The following is a 17,808-nucleotide window of genomic DNA, read 5'->3' as shown; positions in this document are numbered from 1 at the left end:
TGGATGATCGGGTACACCTTGAAGAGATGCTTGTGGCTACGGCCGGCAAGCAGCGCCACTTCAAAGGCGCCAACTTTTGAAGTCGAAGATGAGCTGTTATTTTGTTTGCAAATAAGTCGATCGAAAAAGACTTTAATCTTTAATCGAAGCTACGAAGATGAAATAACACGTATCATCCTTAATAAAGAGCATCGCGAGATAGCGTTGTCTTTAATTTCGCAAATTACGCGTGGATCTTGTTTGAAAAGCAATTTAAAGACGATCAGAGTAGCGTCTTTAAAAAAAAATAGATGATGATAACAAAAGTCATTAAAAGATAATTGTTATAATGAAAAATAATGTTTAATTGGAAATAAAATAAAAAATAAAGCAGACTATAATAGAAAATAAAATTAAGACCAGAATAAAACAAAGAAACGATTAATTGAAATAAAATAAAATAAATTATAAAACATAAAAATCATAATTCGACGCTCATCGGATATACATTGAGATTCTCTTAAATAGATTTTATTTGAGAGCACTAAACAATTATTATCTACACTCTACAACAAGTATATCCTTCTGTCTTCGTTCTCAGAGTCGCTATCTCATTCTTACTTTTGCCCCGAAAGAAATGATCGCGTTGCGAAAAAAAAAGAATCGCACGAATATTTCTCACAAATAGCACAATAAACAGCTTTTTTTTTCCCAATCTCATACGCCCGTTCTCTTTCTCTCCTTCCATCGCACTCGCTTGCCATTCGCTTCTCGAAGTAGATAAATCCTTACTTGCGCATTATATAATAGATTCTTAAGTATATAAATAAGTCGTAAGTCGCGATGCCTTGTTTAAATTATTAAATATATATATATGTATATGTATATATATATACTGTATATGTGTATATGAATATTCAATATATCTTTATGTTGTATATAGACTAGAACTCCTCGACACGTATCACATACTAATATTGACTATCGTGTTTCTGGACGAGACTCGGGAACTTCTTCGCGTTCCAAGTCCTGGCGACGTTTTCGTCCTTCCGACCCTCTGCTTCGAAGATCGAGGATTCTCAGCGATAATTAAATCATCGTGAATTTCTCTCGATCTTATCCGTACATTCGAATCTTTCAATGCTAAAGCGATTATGTAATCGGTCCTCTGTCATCAAAATACTATTTCTCTCTCTATCTCTTTCTCTATCTGGGATTGTCAGAGAGACGAAAACGCGCCGTCGTCTTATTGCTGCATCATCATTGACTTTAGGATCGTGACAGTGTCAATTGCTTATAATCGCTAATACTTTCGCAATACTTTCGCCCTTTATTTGGACTTGAGAAAGAACCTGAACTAATTTTCTTATCAAAATGTCATTCGAAATTATTATATATTTTAATTCATTTCGTGGATGGAGAAAGTTTTTTCTTTTAATTTTTAGCTAATTAACTTTTATCTTTCAATCAATAATTAATTTTTTTAATTAACTTTTGATTATTTTGAGTTTATCTCTTTTGTTTGATTTTTTTTTTACTTGATCTTATATTTATCTTATTATTTTTTTTTAAATAAATTGATGTAATTTTTTTCGCCCTTTTGCGTTTTGATTTTTAGATAAATATAAATTATTTATGTGTTAATATTTAAAAAAGATTAACTCTTTTCTCTCTCTCTCTCTCTCTCTCTCTCTCTCTCTCTGGAGGACTTAATTTGCATTTCAATAGTACTCTAATTAATACTTTCATATAGCTAAAGGCATTTCCATTTTCGTACTTCTTTAGCTTAAGAGACTCTTCTACACATCTTACATTATCAATCTTAGACTTAGGCCTGCAAAAACATTTGCAAATATTTTGAATCCTCTCCTCTCGCTATCTATTCTATCGCATTTTACCAGTTTAATTCTCTGTGGCTCGTATTCTCTCGATTTCTTAACGATCGATACGTTTTTTCATGAGAGAAATTCTTAGAGCTATCGCGAGAAAAGCAGGTAGGAAGAAATAATTGATTTTTTAATTCGACTCTCCGCTGGCGACCGTGCCGTCAGTCGGAGGACCGGACACGATTTGTGGATCGTTCGTAGGAAGCCCTTGCATCTCCTGCACCCCCTGGAATAGTTTGCCAGGGAATCCCTGCAGAAGATCGTAGGAGACCGGGGTGGGCGGTAGGGCGGTGGTGTGTGCATGCGGAGATTGCAGAACGGCTATCACTCTCCGGAGCTCCTCCAACGCGTTTCCTGCGGTAGTGATTAATTTGTCATTAATTAATTAATTAAAATCTTACAATAAGTATTATAAAATATAATAATACATAATATAATAATACATATTTAGCTACTTTATATACTTGAAATATATAATTTAATTTTCTTATGCATAAGAGATCATTTAAAATAATTTTTTTAAATTATTTAAAAAGTAAAACTTACAAGTAAAATAATTTTAAAAAATTTATTATAACTTTGAACGTTAATATTTAATATTAAATGACGGTATATCTCGCGTTAGACATCCTCATTACCTTGCATAAGGATATAATTTTTTGCCAGGAGAAGGGTGGCTATTTTCGATAGCTTCCTCACCGAAGGACTATGTGCGTAAGGGATGACAGAGCGAAGCTCGTCTAGGGCGTCGTTCAAATCGTGCATTCTTCTACGTTCTCGCGCATTAATATTCAGTCTTACGCTCTTTCCTTGACGAGTCGTCTTCGATTTCGATGGACAGTTCAATCGCGAAACTGTCGGTCTGAGAAAGAAATCACATAAGTCAGAATTATTAATTATTTAATTTCATCGGATGTCTCTTAGAAAAATATATTTTATCCAATTATTTATATATTTATATCCTTTTTATATGCGCATAATTTCGAGTTAAATTTTTCTTTTTTAAATTATTTTATTCTTGCAATTTCTCAAGTGAATTCATTTTCTTGTTTAGCTCGAAATTTTTAAATATTAAAACGATTAAAATATAAACCTCTCGTCCGGTCGATTCTCATCGGACAATGCACTCGACGAAGCATGCGGTTGAGGTTGTTGTTGAAAGTAGAAGCCACCAAGGCCCACGGCACCCAATGGAGTTCTTCGTCCTGGTGCACTCTGGGTGTGTTCCGATGAGTACGCAGCCGGTGGTCCCGAGACACCCGGATGTGAGGCTCCTGGTGTCGAGTATACGGATTCGAGGGCAGCTGCCGATTGTGGGGGCAGTGGATGCTGCGAACAATCATTTTTTGTGTTACGCGATTTTAGAAATTAAAAGTATTTTTAATTAAATATATATTTCTTATATGCCCTACAATCATCACTTACGACGTTACGATGCTCCCAGGCCCAAGTAGGATGTGACGCTGTGCGCTGCCAGGATCCTTGTTGTAGATGAGCTTCCGGCAGGCCTTCCCTGCGATCGTCGTCCTCTGTTGAGCTGCTCTCACCGTCGTAGGATCTCATCCTTTGCTTTCTCGATTTAACCGACGAATTCTTCTTCCTTTTTCTATTCAATTCCTATATTTACAAATTTCAGTTTTGCGTTTGTCAAAAATAAAGTCTTTGATTGCGAATGATTTATTTCATCAACAAATTTTTTTTATTTTGTATCTTTCCGCGTTTTTTATAAATGAATTTTAAACGTCGACTGCATTGCATAACTTGTTCTATTCGATGCAGTTATTTATTTTCACATTTCTCGGGAATAATTTTTTTTTTATTTTATTATTGCAGTTTTTCCATTTCCAAATTTCTCGCATATTTTCGTTCCGCAAATAAATTCTCAATCTCGAATCTATTTCAGGAATGCAATTTTTTCTAAAACTTTTATATACTATTTTGCAAATTAAATCCTTGCTTCGAAAAAGAATTTCATATTCGTGTCCTCGGACAAACTTTTATTTTCGCACTTATTAGCGAGCCCCACCGCCATTCGCGGGGCGTCATCGGCCAGTCTAACGCAATCAATAGTAAGTAGAACACTTACCGACGACGATTTTTTTCCCAGCCCCCGCGCGTTTGCCCGCGGGGTGCAGAATAGCGTCGATCAGCAACGCTTTTCGCGCATCAGCGCCCAGCGCCAAGTCATCTCTCTGTCCGTGCTTTATCCGTACTTTTTCGACAATAATCAAGGACAATCGGACTTTGAGGAATCCTGATCGCGTAAGGGTCGCCGAAGCTTTTTATTATCCCGTCACCAAAATCACTCGGAGCCAATCACAGCCATTTTAATTCAGCAGGAATCGAGTCTCCATGATCGATATGGAAAAAAATCTCGCGAACCGTTCGGAGATCTTTTTTCATCCGCAGAGCCTCCGTTTTGCGGGATGTTCGATCTTTGAAGATCTTTAAAAATCTCTCTTGTTCTTTAAATAATTGGAAAATTTTGACAAAATTATCACGTCCGAACGAAGCACATCGGGAGCGCACACGCGTCTCCTTCGTTGTTTGGCAGGTCCTGCGCAGGAGAGAGCGCAACCCCTAAATTAGTTTGCTCACCGTGTACAAGGGTGCGCCCGTTACGACCGAGGGATGCTGCGCTGGACCCATCGGCTGGCGTACCCTGGCGGGTCAGGCTAAAGATCCTTTTTGCGTATCTTGTTACCATCGGGAAAGGAAACTCGTGTCTAAGAGAAGCAAGAGAAGTCGCTAGTTGCCGGATAGATATTATAAGCAAAGAGATGCTGCGCATTTAGTTTTAATTGGTGATAAAAATTATTCTTGCATAAAAATTCTTTGACGGTAGAGGAAACTGTTTAAAAGATAAAAATGAAAGAACTGTTGAAAAAGATATGATTAAAAAAAATAATAATTAAAATAAAATATAACGGAAGAATTATTATATATATATATATATATATATATATATATATATATATATATATATATATTAATAATTTAACTATATCGTATACTATAAAATTTTAAATAATGCAATTAAAAAATTATTATTAAATCTATTAATATGATTAATATTTATTAACATAATTGAGACAATTGCAACAATTATTATTATATCAGTATTAAAATATTTATTCTACTATATATATTATGCATACTATGATTTTGTTCCTTTATTTTCTCTTGATTTTATTTTCAAATATTACATATTTATTATATTAAACAAGAGGTTTTTAATTTTTAATTTTTGTAAAAAAAATTAACATCAATCCTTCGATGTCGCAATTTTGATAAGTTTTACGTTCCCTTTTTTCCTGTCCGATTTACTATATATCGTGTTTACAATTCGTACATACCATGTTGTCATTGAACGTGATTAACGGACACGCGTTAGCGCATGGAAAAATACTCCGAGCATCGCGGGGATTCCGAGACAATTCGGCGACGATCATTCTTTTTTGCGTGTGAATTATACCTCCCTTTCCGCGTTTCGTCTAGCATAAACGCGAATAAACGACACTGGTTAGTAAAATTTAATTTACTTCAATAATAAATATTGAATGAGGAGGAGAAAAATAAATATTAAAATTTCTTTCTCTCCAATATGTAAACAACAACACACAAGTGTGTTTACGTGTATTGAATAGTATATCGAATATTTAGATTTTCGTTATCCTGTGATAATACGGCGGAGAACAAAAGGGTTAAATTATTACGCGTCAATGTGCTTTGTTCGCTCACGAGATACGCCCGAGATCTTTCTGGGTCGAATAGCATCTATAGCAGTGCAAGATTTATCGCTTCCTTCGCGCCGAGGAATATATCCCGAGATTGCTCGAAAATAATTGCAAGCGCATCTGCTTCGAAGTACAGCGCGAAATTGATTGCTTCAGAATCCGAATCCATTAATTATAAAAGAACAATACTACGATTGATTCATTGATTACAGAGGATTACGAATTTTTTATAATCCCCTTCTTCCCAAAAAAAATATTTATAATTTCCACAATTTTTTTAGCAACAATTTAAAAAACGATTATATGTATTTATGCTTAAATTTTTTTTATATAACAATACATATATATTTTTGTATTTTGATGCTTCAAATATATATATTCAAGGTTTTAAAGAGATAAAATGTTATTAATATTTTTGACCACAAATTATTATGAAACAGAATTATTTTCTTGATTAGTTCGCTTTGCTAATATATGATGTATTTATTAAAATATTATACATTCTATCTTATAAGCTTTGAGCAACTCGGAGAAATTATTTTAGAAAAGTTAAACGCTTATTATCGTTTCCAGAACCAATAATAATTCTTTTCTCTTATATTGTTCCTTGATATTTCGCACATTTACAATATAAATTTCAAGTAGAACGAAAGAAATTACCGAGAGAGAACTAAACGCAGCCATCTTTGATAATATTATCAGGAAACAGGTTCCGTCCCGATTATTTCCGAGCGGAAGAACGCATGTCGCGATGAGCGGTCGGGGAAGGAAAGCTGAAGGAAAACCGGGAGGGAAAAAGGATCTCTCTTGCGTACGCTGCTTACGCATACACACGCAATCGTATCTACCGTTCGGTACGTATAGATCGCGAATCCGATGACGAGAGAGAGAGAGAGAGAGAGAGAGAGAGAGGGTGGTGGTCGGCGTTCGGGGGTGGTTTTCGGACCGACGGGCGGTCCGGAATCCTGAGGGATGAGGGACGACGAGGGTTGCCAAGGCAACCCTCCGTGCCAACCAGCCTCGGCTTACTTTAGCCCGCTCTCGCGATCAATACAGCATCCCCCGGCGAGCTCCCGGACCAAACGCACCCCCCCTCCCCCTTCCCTCCCTCCACCTTCCCTCGTCGCATCATCCCGCCGCGCTTCTCACGGAACCTTTCTCCGCTTCTTCTTCTCCTTACGTAGCCTCTCCATGTGCGCGTTACCGTCGACCATCACAAACCAACCCCCTCGCGTTCCTCCCCCACCTCCATCCCCCTTTCTTCCTCGCCTTCCGTCATCTCGCGCTTCCCCTCTCTCTCTCCGTTTACCTTTGGATGTCTCTCTTCGTTGCTCTTTATCTTCGCCCTCCCACCCTTTCCTTCATCTTCCCCGATGAATTTGTCTTGAAAATCTCATTTTATCATTTGTAGTATGTTGTATTTAAAATGCTTTTGATTTTGTTTATTTATGAATTGCTTTATTTATGTTCACTACGACTTGTATAACTTTGTTTTGTAACGAGAGCCAGTCAAAACAACATTTCCCTCCAAGTTTAGCTACTTGATGTTATGATAAGAATCATAATATGTGGAACATAATGTAAATGTAATAGCGTTTAATTTATCTAACAAAATATATATTGCTTTATGTACATCTAAGAGAAAAATTACAATTACATAAATAAAATTAGGAGATTAATATAAAAATATTTATAAATATTAATATCATCTATTCCTTCTTTTACGATTACATAGCAATGAATAATTGATTACCAAAGTTTTCATTCACGAATTTGGTAATTAATTATTGACAACATCATGAGATTATATTTTTAAGATTTTTAGCAAAATATCTCAGCTTGTGACTAAACTCGAAATGCTTTCAATCTCATCGCGGTTTCAATCCCACCGTCAAAATTAACTCCCGATAAATCGTCGTTTATCGAGCGAGAGAGAGAGAGAGAGAGAGAGAGAGAGAGAGAGAAGGAAAGAAGGAGAAATACGTTAAATAATTAATCTAGCGATTCGATTAACACAAGTCCTCGCGATATTCTCGCTAAAAGATCTAGAACGCAACTAATTTTAATTATACTTGAGGATTTTATTTAAAGAGAGAAAGAAATTAAAAAAAAGAGAAAAACAAGTAAATAAAATTCGGATTTCTTTGTTGCTCATGTTGCTATCTCTTCTTCCACTTCTTCCTCTCTTTCTCTTTCTCTCTTTCATTTCCTTTTCCTTTCTCTTCAGTGCTTTGCATTTTAATTGCATTTTGGTACGCGGCCCGTTTTGCATGTTAAAGCCGACCGCGAGGCCACTTATTGCGACGAGGGGGACGATGATGGGCGATGTCGCACGGGGCGCGGCAGAGGGGAAGGGGAACAAAGGCGGGCACGGGAATCGTCGTCGTCGTCGTCGTCGTCGTCGTCTCCGGCCCGGCTCGAATTTGGTCCACGGATCATCCCGCGAGCGAGCGAGCGAGCCGAGGCTGCCTGCCGTCCGCTATCGACAGTTTTCCCAATCGTATCCGTTCCGGAGAGAATTTCCCCTTCCTCTCTTCCTTCTGTTCTCTCTCTCTCTCTTTCCCTTACCCTCGCCCCTCTATCGTTCCCCTTTCCAACCCTCATCGACATTGGGTGTCGCCGTAAGCGAAGCGATGCAATGTGTATCGCTGCATGCGATGCAAAAATCATTATGCAGTATGGGGTGAATTTTGTTTTTGAGAATCGAAAATTATCTTGGTAATAATTCCCTTTTTTTTTTACAAATAAATAATTAAAGTGAATGAGCTTTCATTGAATGAGCTTAACATTAGAATAGTTTGGATTAAATCAGATGTAATATTTTCTATATAAATTATAATAATATAAATGTTTGTGTAAGATAAAAAATAGATTGTGCGGGACGTTATAAAAAAGCGTGGACTAATTGATTCCGATTAAGAAAGATTAGAATTTATTATTTCATAAATATAAAAATACTACTTGTACTTTATGATTTTTCTAGCGACAGAGAAGGGAGAGGAGTATCCGCTCTTCTTTTCCCCGTCCGTATTTTTTACCGCTATATATCGCGAAAAGATCCGGGTGTGAAAAATGAAAGAACCGCGATGAGACGCGCCGAGTCAGCAATATTTATTTTCCTCGGGTCGGCAACAGCTGAGTCAAAATAACATCGCGAATTAAAATAGTGTTATTGCCAGGATCGCGGAAACTGCGACGGTATGACCCAAGGGCAAAGGGCGAAGGATGAAGGAAAATCGTTTTCGACGTTCAAATTTAACTGATGATGCCCAGTCGCCGAATGTGGCCGATCGATTCGCAGGCTCACTTTCCCACAGGAACACCCGGGATCGGAATTATCGTGACAATTGCGCTATGATATATGGAGAGCGAATGTAATTTTTGACATAAAAATTGATCTGTACAAAAAGAAATGGAGAAGAGGAAAACGTTTGAAATTTAAATCACCGCCTTTATTTTTTCCGAATAAAAATAATTAAATAACATCAACGTTTCATTCTCTTAAGAATGAAGGATTTAATTCAGAGAGGAGGAATCTTTAGAGAGCGATATCCTGCGAGTCCTTGCGTCGGGGGAACGCGAGGAGACGCTCGCTTCGTCATTTTTCTCGTAAATTCAACGACACGCGGGGGACGGGAAAGAGTAAAAAAAAAAGCTTGACGGAAGATTAACGAAGAAGAGAGACAAGAGAGGAGGGCGGAGAATGAGCTTGGTTCTTACTTCGTTTCTCGTAGCGCTTCTCTGTCGACAGAAAAATATAAGGGCGTAGGATCGGAATCTTGAATTACGCTAATCGAGTTCTTCGTCGTCCTGTCGGATGATGCGCGACGAATATCCTTCTGGATATCGCCGTTATTTTCAGCTCAGAAAAACGCGGAGAATTAATGAGAATACTCCACTGAGAAGGAAAATTTATCTAAGCTTTTTTTTTTTTTGTTCTTTCAAGGACACGCAAGAGAATAAAGAGAGCGTTTCGATATGAGATATTATCGCGAAGGCATGCTCGCCAAATAGATTCTGGATATTATTGGACGGTACATATCGAAACAAGACACCATTGATCGTGCCGTATTTTAGTTCCCTCAGATCCAGTTTAACATATAACTTTGGATAGATACATAAAGATAGAAAAAAAGAGAGAGAGAGAGAGAGAGGAGCTTATAAATTCTTAACTGAATTTATATTAAATTTTTATCTATATATTTTATTAAACATACATAATATATTTATATATAAAATACATATAAACATTATTAATAAATAAATATATGTCTAAGATGAGTTTAGTGACACAGATATATTGCAGTTTGAAATTTATAAATCTATGATATAAAAATATATTTAGAATTTATATTAAATATACATTATAAAATTATTTATATTAAATATATTAAATTATAAAATTATTTAAATATATTAAATTGATAAATCTATGATATAAAAATATATTAATTTTTTTTTAATAATCTTTAAATCTGCCATGCATTTTTCCATCGGGCATCTTTTTCCAATGAAGAAAAATATTTACACTGTAAATTCTGACTTTTACAGTCGCGGTGTATATTTTTCCGCTCCAGTGCATTCTCCTGACGTGCGTTTTCTCATTACATATTTCCTCGACGTGAATTTTCTCATCGCAAATTTCTCGTTATGCATTCTCGTGGGGCATAAATTTTCTTCGTCATGCATTTTCTCGTCGCGCATGTTTTTACATTACTCTCGACATGCTTCTCCCCGACAAGTTTTCCATCGCAGATTCTCCCATTGCGTTATCCATTAATTTTTTTCATATTTGCCGTTTTTGCTCTCGTTCTTCGCGTTTTGTGTTTTTTTTTTTTTATCTTTTTTATTTCTCGTCAATTTTTCGATAATTTTTTTCCCCCATTTTCTCGGCGCGAATATTCCGCTAAATCTTTATCTCTCCTCATCGTTTCAAGAATCTTTCTCCATTTGTTCGTCCCTTCGTCACATCTTCTCTTGCGCGAGAAATGACGAACCCTCGCAGCATCCGCGAGGTCCACGAGCGGAGAGGCGAGAGAAGAATGAGGGACAGAGAGAGAAAGAGAGAGAACGCGCAACGCGCAAATGAAATTTAATAAAATTTCAAGCTCGCTGGTCGCGCTTTGGTCGAACCGTAGTAGTACGTTATATACTTTCGCGGAGAGGGTGGCCGGGTCCGTTGGCGGTCACCATGGCGACGCAGCATCCCGCGCCCCGTGACGTCACTGCTCCATCGATCTGCGCACCCCTCTATAGTTATCGCCACCGACATAGCCCGCAGCCACCGCCACACACATCGCCAACATCTTTCCCCTCTCGGTGTCTATAACATCCCTTTCCTCTTCCTCTCTCTTCCTTTCCGTTTCTTTAGCTCATTACTTTTAACTAATTATGAGACTTCTTGCATATTTTATTTTCATCGTACGCCTTATTCCTTGGGAAATCCCGCTTCAGATTAAAAGGACTTTCTTTAAAAAGATATTCTCCTTCTCTCTCTTCTTTTTCTTCTTACGATGTTTCAGCCCTTAACTTGCATCTTCCGTCATTTTATATATGTGTTCGTTTCGCACAGAGATTTATATATATATATATATATATATATATATATATATATATATATATGTTCTGAATGAAAAGATTAGTGTCTGAAAAATATTGTAGATCTGCGTTTTTGTGTGAAATATTGCGTAATTATTTTTACAATATTTTTTTAATATCTCTTTACTCTCTCTTTCTCTCTCCACTCTCTTTCTTTATATGTATTTTATATATTATATATTTCTATTATTAGTTATGTTTTTGCATAAACAATACACTTTTATAAAAGCCCCTAAAGAGTTTCTAAATAAATATATCTCTAAATCTTCTTCGCTTCGTATTTTATATTTTATATTCCCGGTGCTCTCAATGTTTACACGAACACGTTGCAGTCATATTTTTACTCTACTTTCATTTAATCTACCCCATTGCTTTGTGATTCTCTCTCTCTCTCTCTCTCTCTCTCTCTCTCTCTCTCTCTCTCTCTCTCTCGGTGCATCATCCGCGATCCCATAAATATAAATAAATGCATTTCCTCTCTCTTTTCTATCGTCTCGCTTCCTCCTCCGCCTCGTGGCAATCCATTACTCTTCCCCCTTGGTAGCGGAGGCACGCGTGCACTCACGCGAGCGGGACTAGTACGCACGCACGTACGCACAAATGCACGTGAGGAAAGTGAGTAACCTTGTCGATGGCCGGCCGGCCGGTGGATGCTGGATGCTGGCACCTTCGAGTCTATCTCCTCTCTACGGTGCAACGGCCAGGTGGAAAGGGAGGACGGGGGATGAATCGATCGATACCTAAAGATAAACGTATTCTTTTCTTGACTCTATCGATATTATTCGACATTCGAGAGTCGATGGTATATGAAAAACTTTGACGCAGCAAGTAATTTTATTGTTAAAACATTAATATTAAAGTGTTATTGAATAATATTAAGCGAAAAGAGACATAGCACAAGGGTAATTATAATTGTTATAAAATTTAAAAATGTGTAACTGAAGATATAATATTGATTTTAATATATATATATATATATATACACATAAGCAAACATATATAAGAATACAATAAACGATACAATTTAATTTTCTATTATTATATGAATACAATATCTAATTAATAAAAATAAATAATACTTCTCTAATAATATTATTGAACATATTTTCATATTGATAATTTAACGGATTGGCGGAATCGGCAATGCTAAGACACTCGACATTCCGAGTCGCAAAATATCAGTTGCATCCTTAGATTAGCAAAGTTGGAGGGGAAGAAAAACGAAGAAGAGAGAGAGAGAGAGAGAGAGAGAGGAAAAGAGAGGGAAGTACGCCGGATCAGAAATGGCAGCAGCCCTTATTTCTGCAACTCTTCCTCTGGTGGTGCACCCTTCGGCTGCCGGATCGCATTATCGATCGATGGATGGATGAGGGAGGGGTGGAAAAGGGGAAAAGGGCTCGTCCAGCGTTCGTGCCCCTTCCTCCTCGTCGCCCCGTAGCCTTCTCGCCGTTTCCCCTGTTTTTATTATTTTTTTTTTTTTCATCTTTCTCTCTTTCTTTCTCGCCTTTCGCGTTTTCATCCTCTTCTCGTTATTCTCTTTCAATTCTCTCTCTCTCTCTTTCTCTCTTCTCTTCTTTCTCCTTGGTTTTCGTTATTTAATTAAATCCTCTTATGGAAAAGGGACGAGGGTAATGCGATTCTTCCTTTTCTTTTCATGGGTCACCGAAGCAGCCATGCTCGTGCGAGACGGAACAACGAAATGATAATGAGAAGCACGTGGAAGTCGCGAATAAGAGGTGGGGAGGAAAGAGATGCGCTTTTCAGAGAAGTACGAATTAAAACTTTTACATAGCAGTACAATTATTAATGCGTTTTTAAGACCGTTTCTTGAATATTTGTAGAGATTTTAATTATATGATGTGTGCGATGGTTTTACATTTTTATTATTTATTTTTTTATTATTATTTTTATTATTTATTAAAAATATAAAAAATATAATAACTATTGCAAAAGTATACAGGACTTAAAAACTGATCACGTATTTCACAGTTAAAAGATTAAAAATCGTTTAACTAAAGAGTATTAATAGATGCGAACATTTTTGTAAAAAAGAGAGAGTTATAATTAAGTTTATAATAAATTAATGATTGCAAAAAATAGCGTTAAATAAAAATCAATAATAAACTGAACAATCTAAATAATCCTATTACGTCCTTCGTGAATTCGAAAGACCCTCGAATAGGATAATAGATCGGCACGTATGGGAAGTGCACCTCCTGAAACCCCTTTCAAAAGTGTGACGGAATGTTATTTTCTCGAGTGTTTCTCTTTCGCTTTAGAGCGGCGATAGAGGCAACGATAGACCTTTCTTAACCGTTGCAACCCCTCAGCGATTCGTAGGGGTTGCTGGCCTCCGGCGAGTTCCAGCTGATCCCGAATTTTATCTCTCCCTCCTGGACCAATTGCGGGGTGGGAGGTCGGCGTCCCGATCAAGCTAGACGGTGTGACGCCGTGCAGTCTCGGGGTGGATTTTCACCGTCGGAACAACACATTCGAGAGTTGCACGCTACCGTCAACTCCCGCGTGCCTCCTCGCATCTATGTGGGGGAGTTTGAGAAGAAAGGTGAGCGCCCTAGTGATCGAGCAGCATCGATCTCGATGCAAAACGACGAGATCGCGTTAAAGTGATCTTAAAAAGTGTGTGTAAAGTTTTATACGTCATATAAATTACAACATATCGTTATCGGCATATCTTATAATCGGCATGTATAATATTTTTAATTATAATTTTATGTATAATTTTTATTTTAATTATTTTATTTAATTATATAATGTTATTTTTTATTTTATTTAACTGTTTTTATTTTAATTTAATATATTTATATACTGCATTATATGTATATATATATATATATATGATTTTTAATGATTTATTTTATGAAGAGTTTATTATATTGGTCACCCTATACGTGTGCGAAAAATGTTTTAATTTTTTAATAATATTATAATTTTAATATTATTACATTATTTTTAAGTATTATAAAAATGCAGATAATAATCTCGATCTCTCCCCTCGATCGCGGCCGCGTCCCCCTCGTAGCTTGTGCATACGCACAGCCCCCGCGCGTATGTCACCCCTTTTGTTGCGAGAAGGTTAATCGGAAAAAGAGCGGATCGGCCGATATACTCTTTTATTGATTCGAAGGCCGAATGTTAGGCCCCAAATGCAGTCTTGACAGTCGGCATCGTGAAACACCGAGAGAGGTGGGGGAGAGGGGTGGAGGGGAGGGGCAAAGGGGAGGTATATAGTGCATGGGAACTACCGAAATTGGAAAGGCAATAAGGGTGTACCGAGAGTGCACCTCTATCGCTTTACGGGGGTTGCCTAGCGACCCCAGCATCCCGTTCCCTCCCTCTCTTTTCTCATCTCGTCTCTCCGTCTCCCTTTCTCCCTCTCGCTCGCTCCTTTCGTTTTGCCATCCCTTCACAATCCCCCTTCCCATTTAACCGCCGGCGTTCTCCTCATTGCTTCTCGGCGTCCACTTTGCTTTTTTCTTCCTTCCGCCCCTTCTTCCCTGCTCTTCATTCGCGTATCCGTACCGCGGGATACCGATGCTCTCTTTTTCCCCGACGTCCCCTCTTTCCTCCGCTCTCTATCTCTCTCTTTCACTCTCGCCTCTTTCGCTTCTTCACCGATCTCTAAAGGAGCCTGCGGGCTTTCATCCCGAGCTACCCCTCCTTCCCCCGTTTCCTCATCCCCCGCCATAACGTAGCTCGCGAGGATATATCCACTTCCTTCTCGAGGCAAACGTCGCTCACTTTCCGCACCTTTTCAGTTCTCGCATTCGAGTCTTTCGATCCTCCGTCCTCTCGACCCCGTGGAAGCCTCCCTTCCCCGTTGGAAGGGTATAGCTTCGGAGGCCGTGGCCCGAATTCTATCGACCCGTGGCATGCCACGCCACGCCACGCCACGCCACACGCCACTATCAACAGAGAGAAAGAGAGAGAGAGAGAGAGGGAGAGAGAGAGAGAGAAAGACTAGCCCTCGGCTTCATTCAACCACCCCTTGGAAGACCGGCGCGCGCTCGAAAGATTGCGCGCACGTGTTGCGGGCCCCGAAACTTGGCCGAGTTTCGTCGTCGAATCGAGCGAAACGAAGATTGTAAAAATTAACAGGTCTCATGTACGTCTTCTTCTTCCAATCTGTGAAAATTGTCTTTAAATATTTCAATGAAAATAATGTTAATAAGAGTGATGAAAGAACGATAGTGAGATAAAAATGAAATAGTTCAAAGTGAAGATATTAGAAGATAAAATATTAAAAGATTTATTAATCTTTTTACCTTTTAACAGACTAAAATATAAAATAAAAATGTATAAAATATAATCGGAATAATAGGCATTTTTTTCAGCTTCTTCTACAGCTTCTCTCACTAGTTCTGCTATTTTATATATATATTTGGGATTATAAAATGTCAAGTCATTCTTTTATATAAAATTACATTGCATTAAATCACATTTTAAAACCTTCTATTATATACAAAATTTTGTTATACATAAAAATATACTTAGTTTCGTGTATTAAAAAAATTCTTATCTAAAAATAAAAAATCGAAAAAAAAAGAATAAATCGAAAAATATTAGACATATCTGTCTACGGGAGTAGCGCGATTTAAAAATTGAAAATGGGTCAAATGGGTCCCATTGGAGCAGGGGACTTAATAGGAAGCCACTGTATCCCGAGCGATAACTCGACAATCGGGATTTCATCGAGCTTCGATTTTAGACAGAGATAAATAATCCTACGTGTGACAGGCAGGGTATAAAAAAATTCGACTGTCAGTGCCGCGGTGAAAATCGACAGAGAGACTCGTCTAACGGTCGGAGGTTCGGGATTGGCTCGAAATCCCGGGCCAATTCTTTCTCCCAGACGGACACGATCGTGTCACACACGTTATCGTGTCGTTCACCGAGAGAGAGAGAGAGAGTCTCGATAACGGCGGGCTTCGGGACAATTTAATTTTTAGATATAAAAAATAATCCCTTTGATTCACGGCGTTCGCTTCAGCGAGTTGCCAGCGCCCTAAAGATCCGTCGATCGTCATGAAAATTTTTCTTTGTCACGGAACTTTTTTTATGCTTCGAAAACGAGCTTGATACAATCTGTTTCGGAGATCGGACCAGTTTATTATCAGTGGGGCTTCTTCTACTTTTTAGGAAGCGCGATAACATCGATTTCGATGCTGCAATATTCTAACATTCTTATAAAGAAAGCAATTTATTTTTAGATGTATATATATATTTGAATATGTGTGTGCAAACTTGTATATTAATTACTTTATCAATTACTTAAAAATTGATTTATATAATAGTATTTATTTTGATTTTAAATTTCTTCGATGTTAATTTTACAATTTTATTGCATTTTATTAAAATTATACTTACAAGTTAGAAATATAATCATTATTAATTTTTCATGTATATATATTTTAGCATTTTTTTTCTATGTCTATAGATTTTTATTTTCTAATATAGTTATTATTTATTTTATTAAATGTAATCTTTTTTTTATTAGTTATTGATTAATTTCTTCTTTTCTAAGAAGTAATGCAACGTATTTTTTCTTGATTGCTACATCGATTATCACTATTTTTTTCGATGAACGGAAGAGCTGTTGTCTCCTTCTTTATCTTTGAAATTCTTAAATCTGGTTGGCTTAAACTTGGCTCTCCGCAGGAGCCGCGGGGATTCCGGTCGTCTAACAGCAGGTGGCTATTAGAGCGATCTCGTCTATGTCGTCCGAGGACTTTTATGGTCCCCGAGGTCGTTCTACTACCGGGATTCGATTTTCTCGAGTCGCGATGTCCTTTTCACAATGAGATTAAGATAATCCCGTTGATCGTGGCTCATCTAATATCGACAGGCTAAAGTGCAGTTATAAAAAATGATATGTGTATTAGCCTGTATATTACGATTTGCAAGATTTAGAATTATTTTTCACATTCTCTATACGATCGAGTTGTTATAAAAATTTTAAACATCTTAAAAGTCTCTCTTTCTTTTATACTTATCGCAAGAATCTTTTTTTTTTTGGTCAATTTGGCGTAATATTATATTTATATAATTATCTTTTTTTCGTATACACAGTTTTTTCATAAAATTATTTTTATTTATTGCATAAAATTATGTTTAAAGAAATTTAATTAAAATTTAATTTAGTATTTAATTTTTAAATACAATTTTTTCCGATATTTCTGTAATAAATAAAAACTTTATTGTGATCAAATAATTCTTTTTTTTTATACTCGGATGTTATCGATTGCATGTTTTTTTTTTGTGCGCGATGCGGAAATACTGAGGAAAGAATTATTTGAAGGAACTTGCGAAAAATAATTCCACGGAAAATTCATGAATATTTTGTGTCGCGTCGGGACTTATAATCGCACCGAGTGGAAACTTTTCACATTGTCTTCAGAAGAAAGGGAACCTTTGAACTCGAAGGAGTCTGAGAAAATTGGGAAAGATGAATGGAGATGATTATTAGAGAGAGTGCGCGTCGAAGTAGTTTCAGCTGATCAACGATATTGATTAGACATTACGTGTAATTAGAAAAACATCGGCATCTTAATCATTCATTCATCGAAAATCCTATCATTCAAATCTCACTC

At 37.1% G+C, this 17,808-nt stretch overlaps 1 protein-coding gene across 1 annotated transcript; it reads right to left on the bottom strand.

Annotated features, from left to right (window-relative positions):
- Window positions 1-315: 315 nt before the first annotated feature.
- Window positions 316-4,398, bottom strand: LOC126856548 (class E basic helix-loop-helix protein 22). Its single transcript, XM_050605138.1, has 5 exons — window positions 3,952-4,398; window positions 3,291-3,482; window positions 2,959-3,194; window positions 2,504-2,727; window positions 316-2,219 (listed from the first exon to the last, which is right to left on the bottom strand). Exons 2-5 carry the CDS (start codon window positions 3,426-3,428, stop codon window positions 1,996-1,998), a joined length of 822 nt encoding a protein of 273 aa, XP_050461095.1. The 5' UTR covers window positions 3,429-3,482; window positions 3,952-4,398; the 3' UTR covers window positions 316-1,995.
- Between the last annotated feature and the right edge of the window lie 13,410 nt (window positions 4,399-17,808).

This window comes from Cataglyphis hispanica, chromosome 19 (genome assembly GCF_021464435.1).
Source record: "Cataglyphis hispanica isolate Lineage 1 chromosome 19, ULB_Chis1_1.0, whole genome shotgun sequence".
In the NCBI taxonomy this organism is placed as follows: Eukaryota; Metazoa; Arthropoda; class Insecta; order Hymenoptera; family Formicidae; genus Cataglyphis; species Cataglyphis hispanica.
This window is presented reverse-complemented; position numbering and strand designations above follow the sequence as displayed.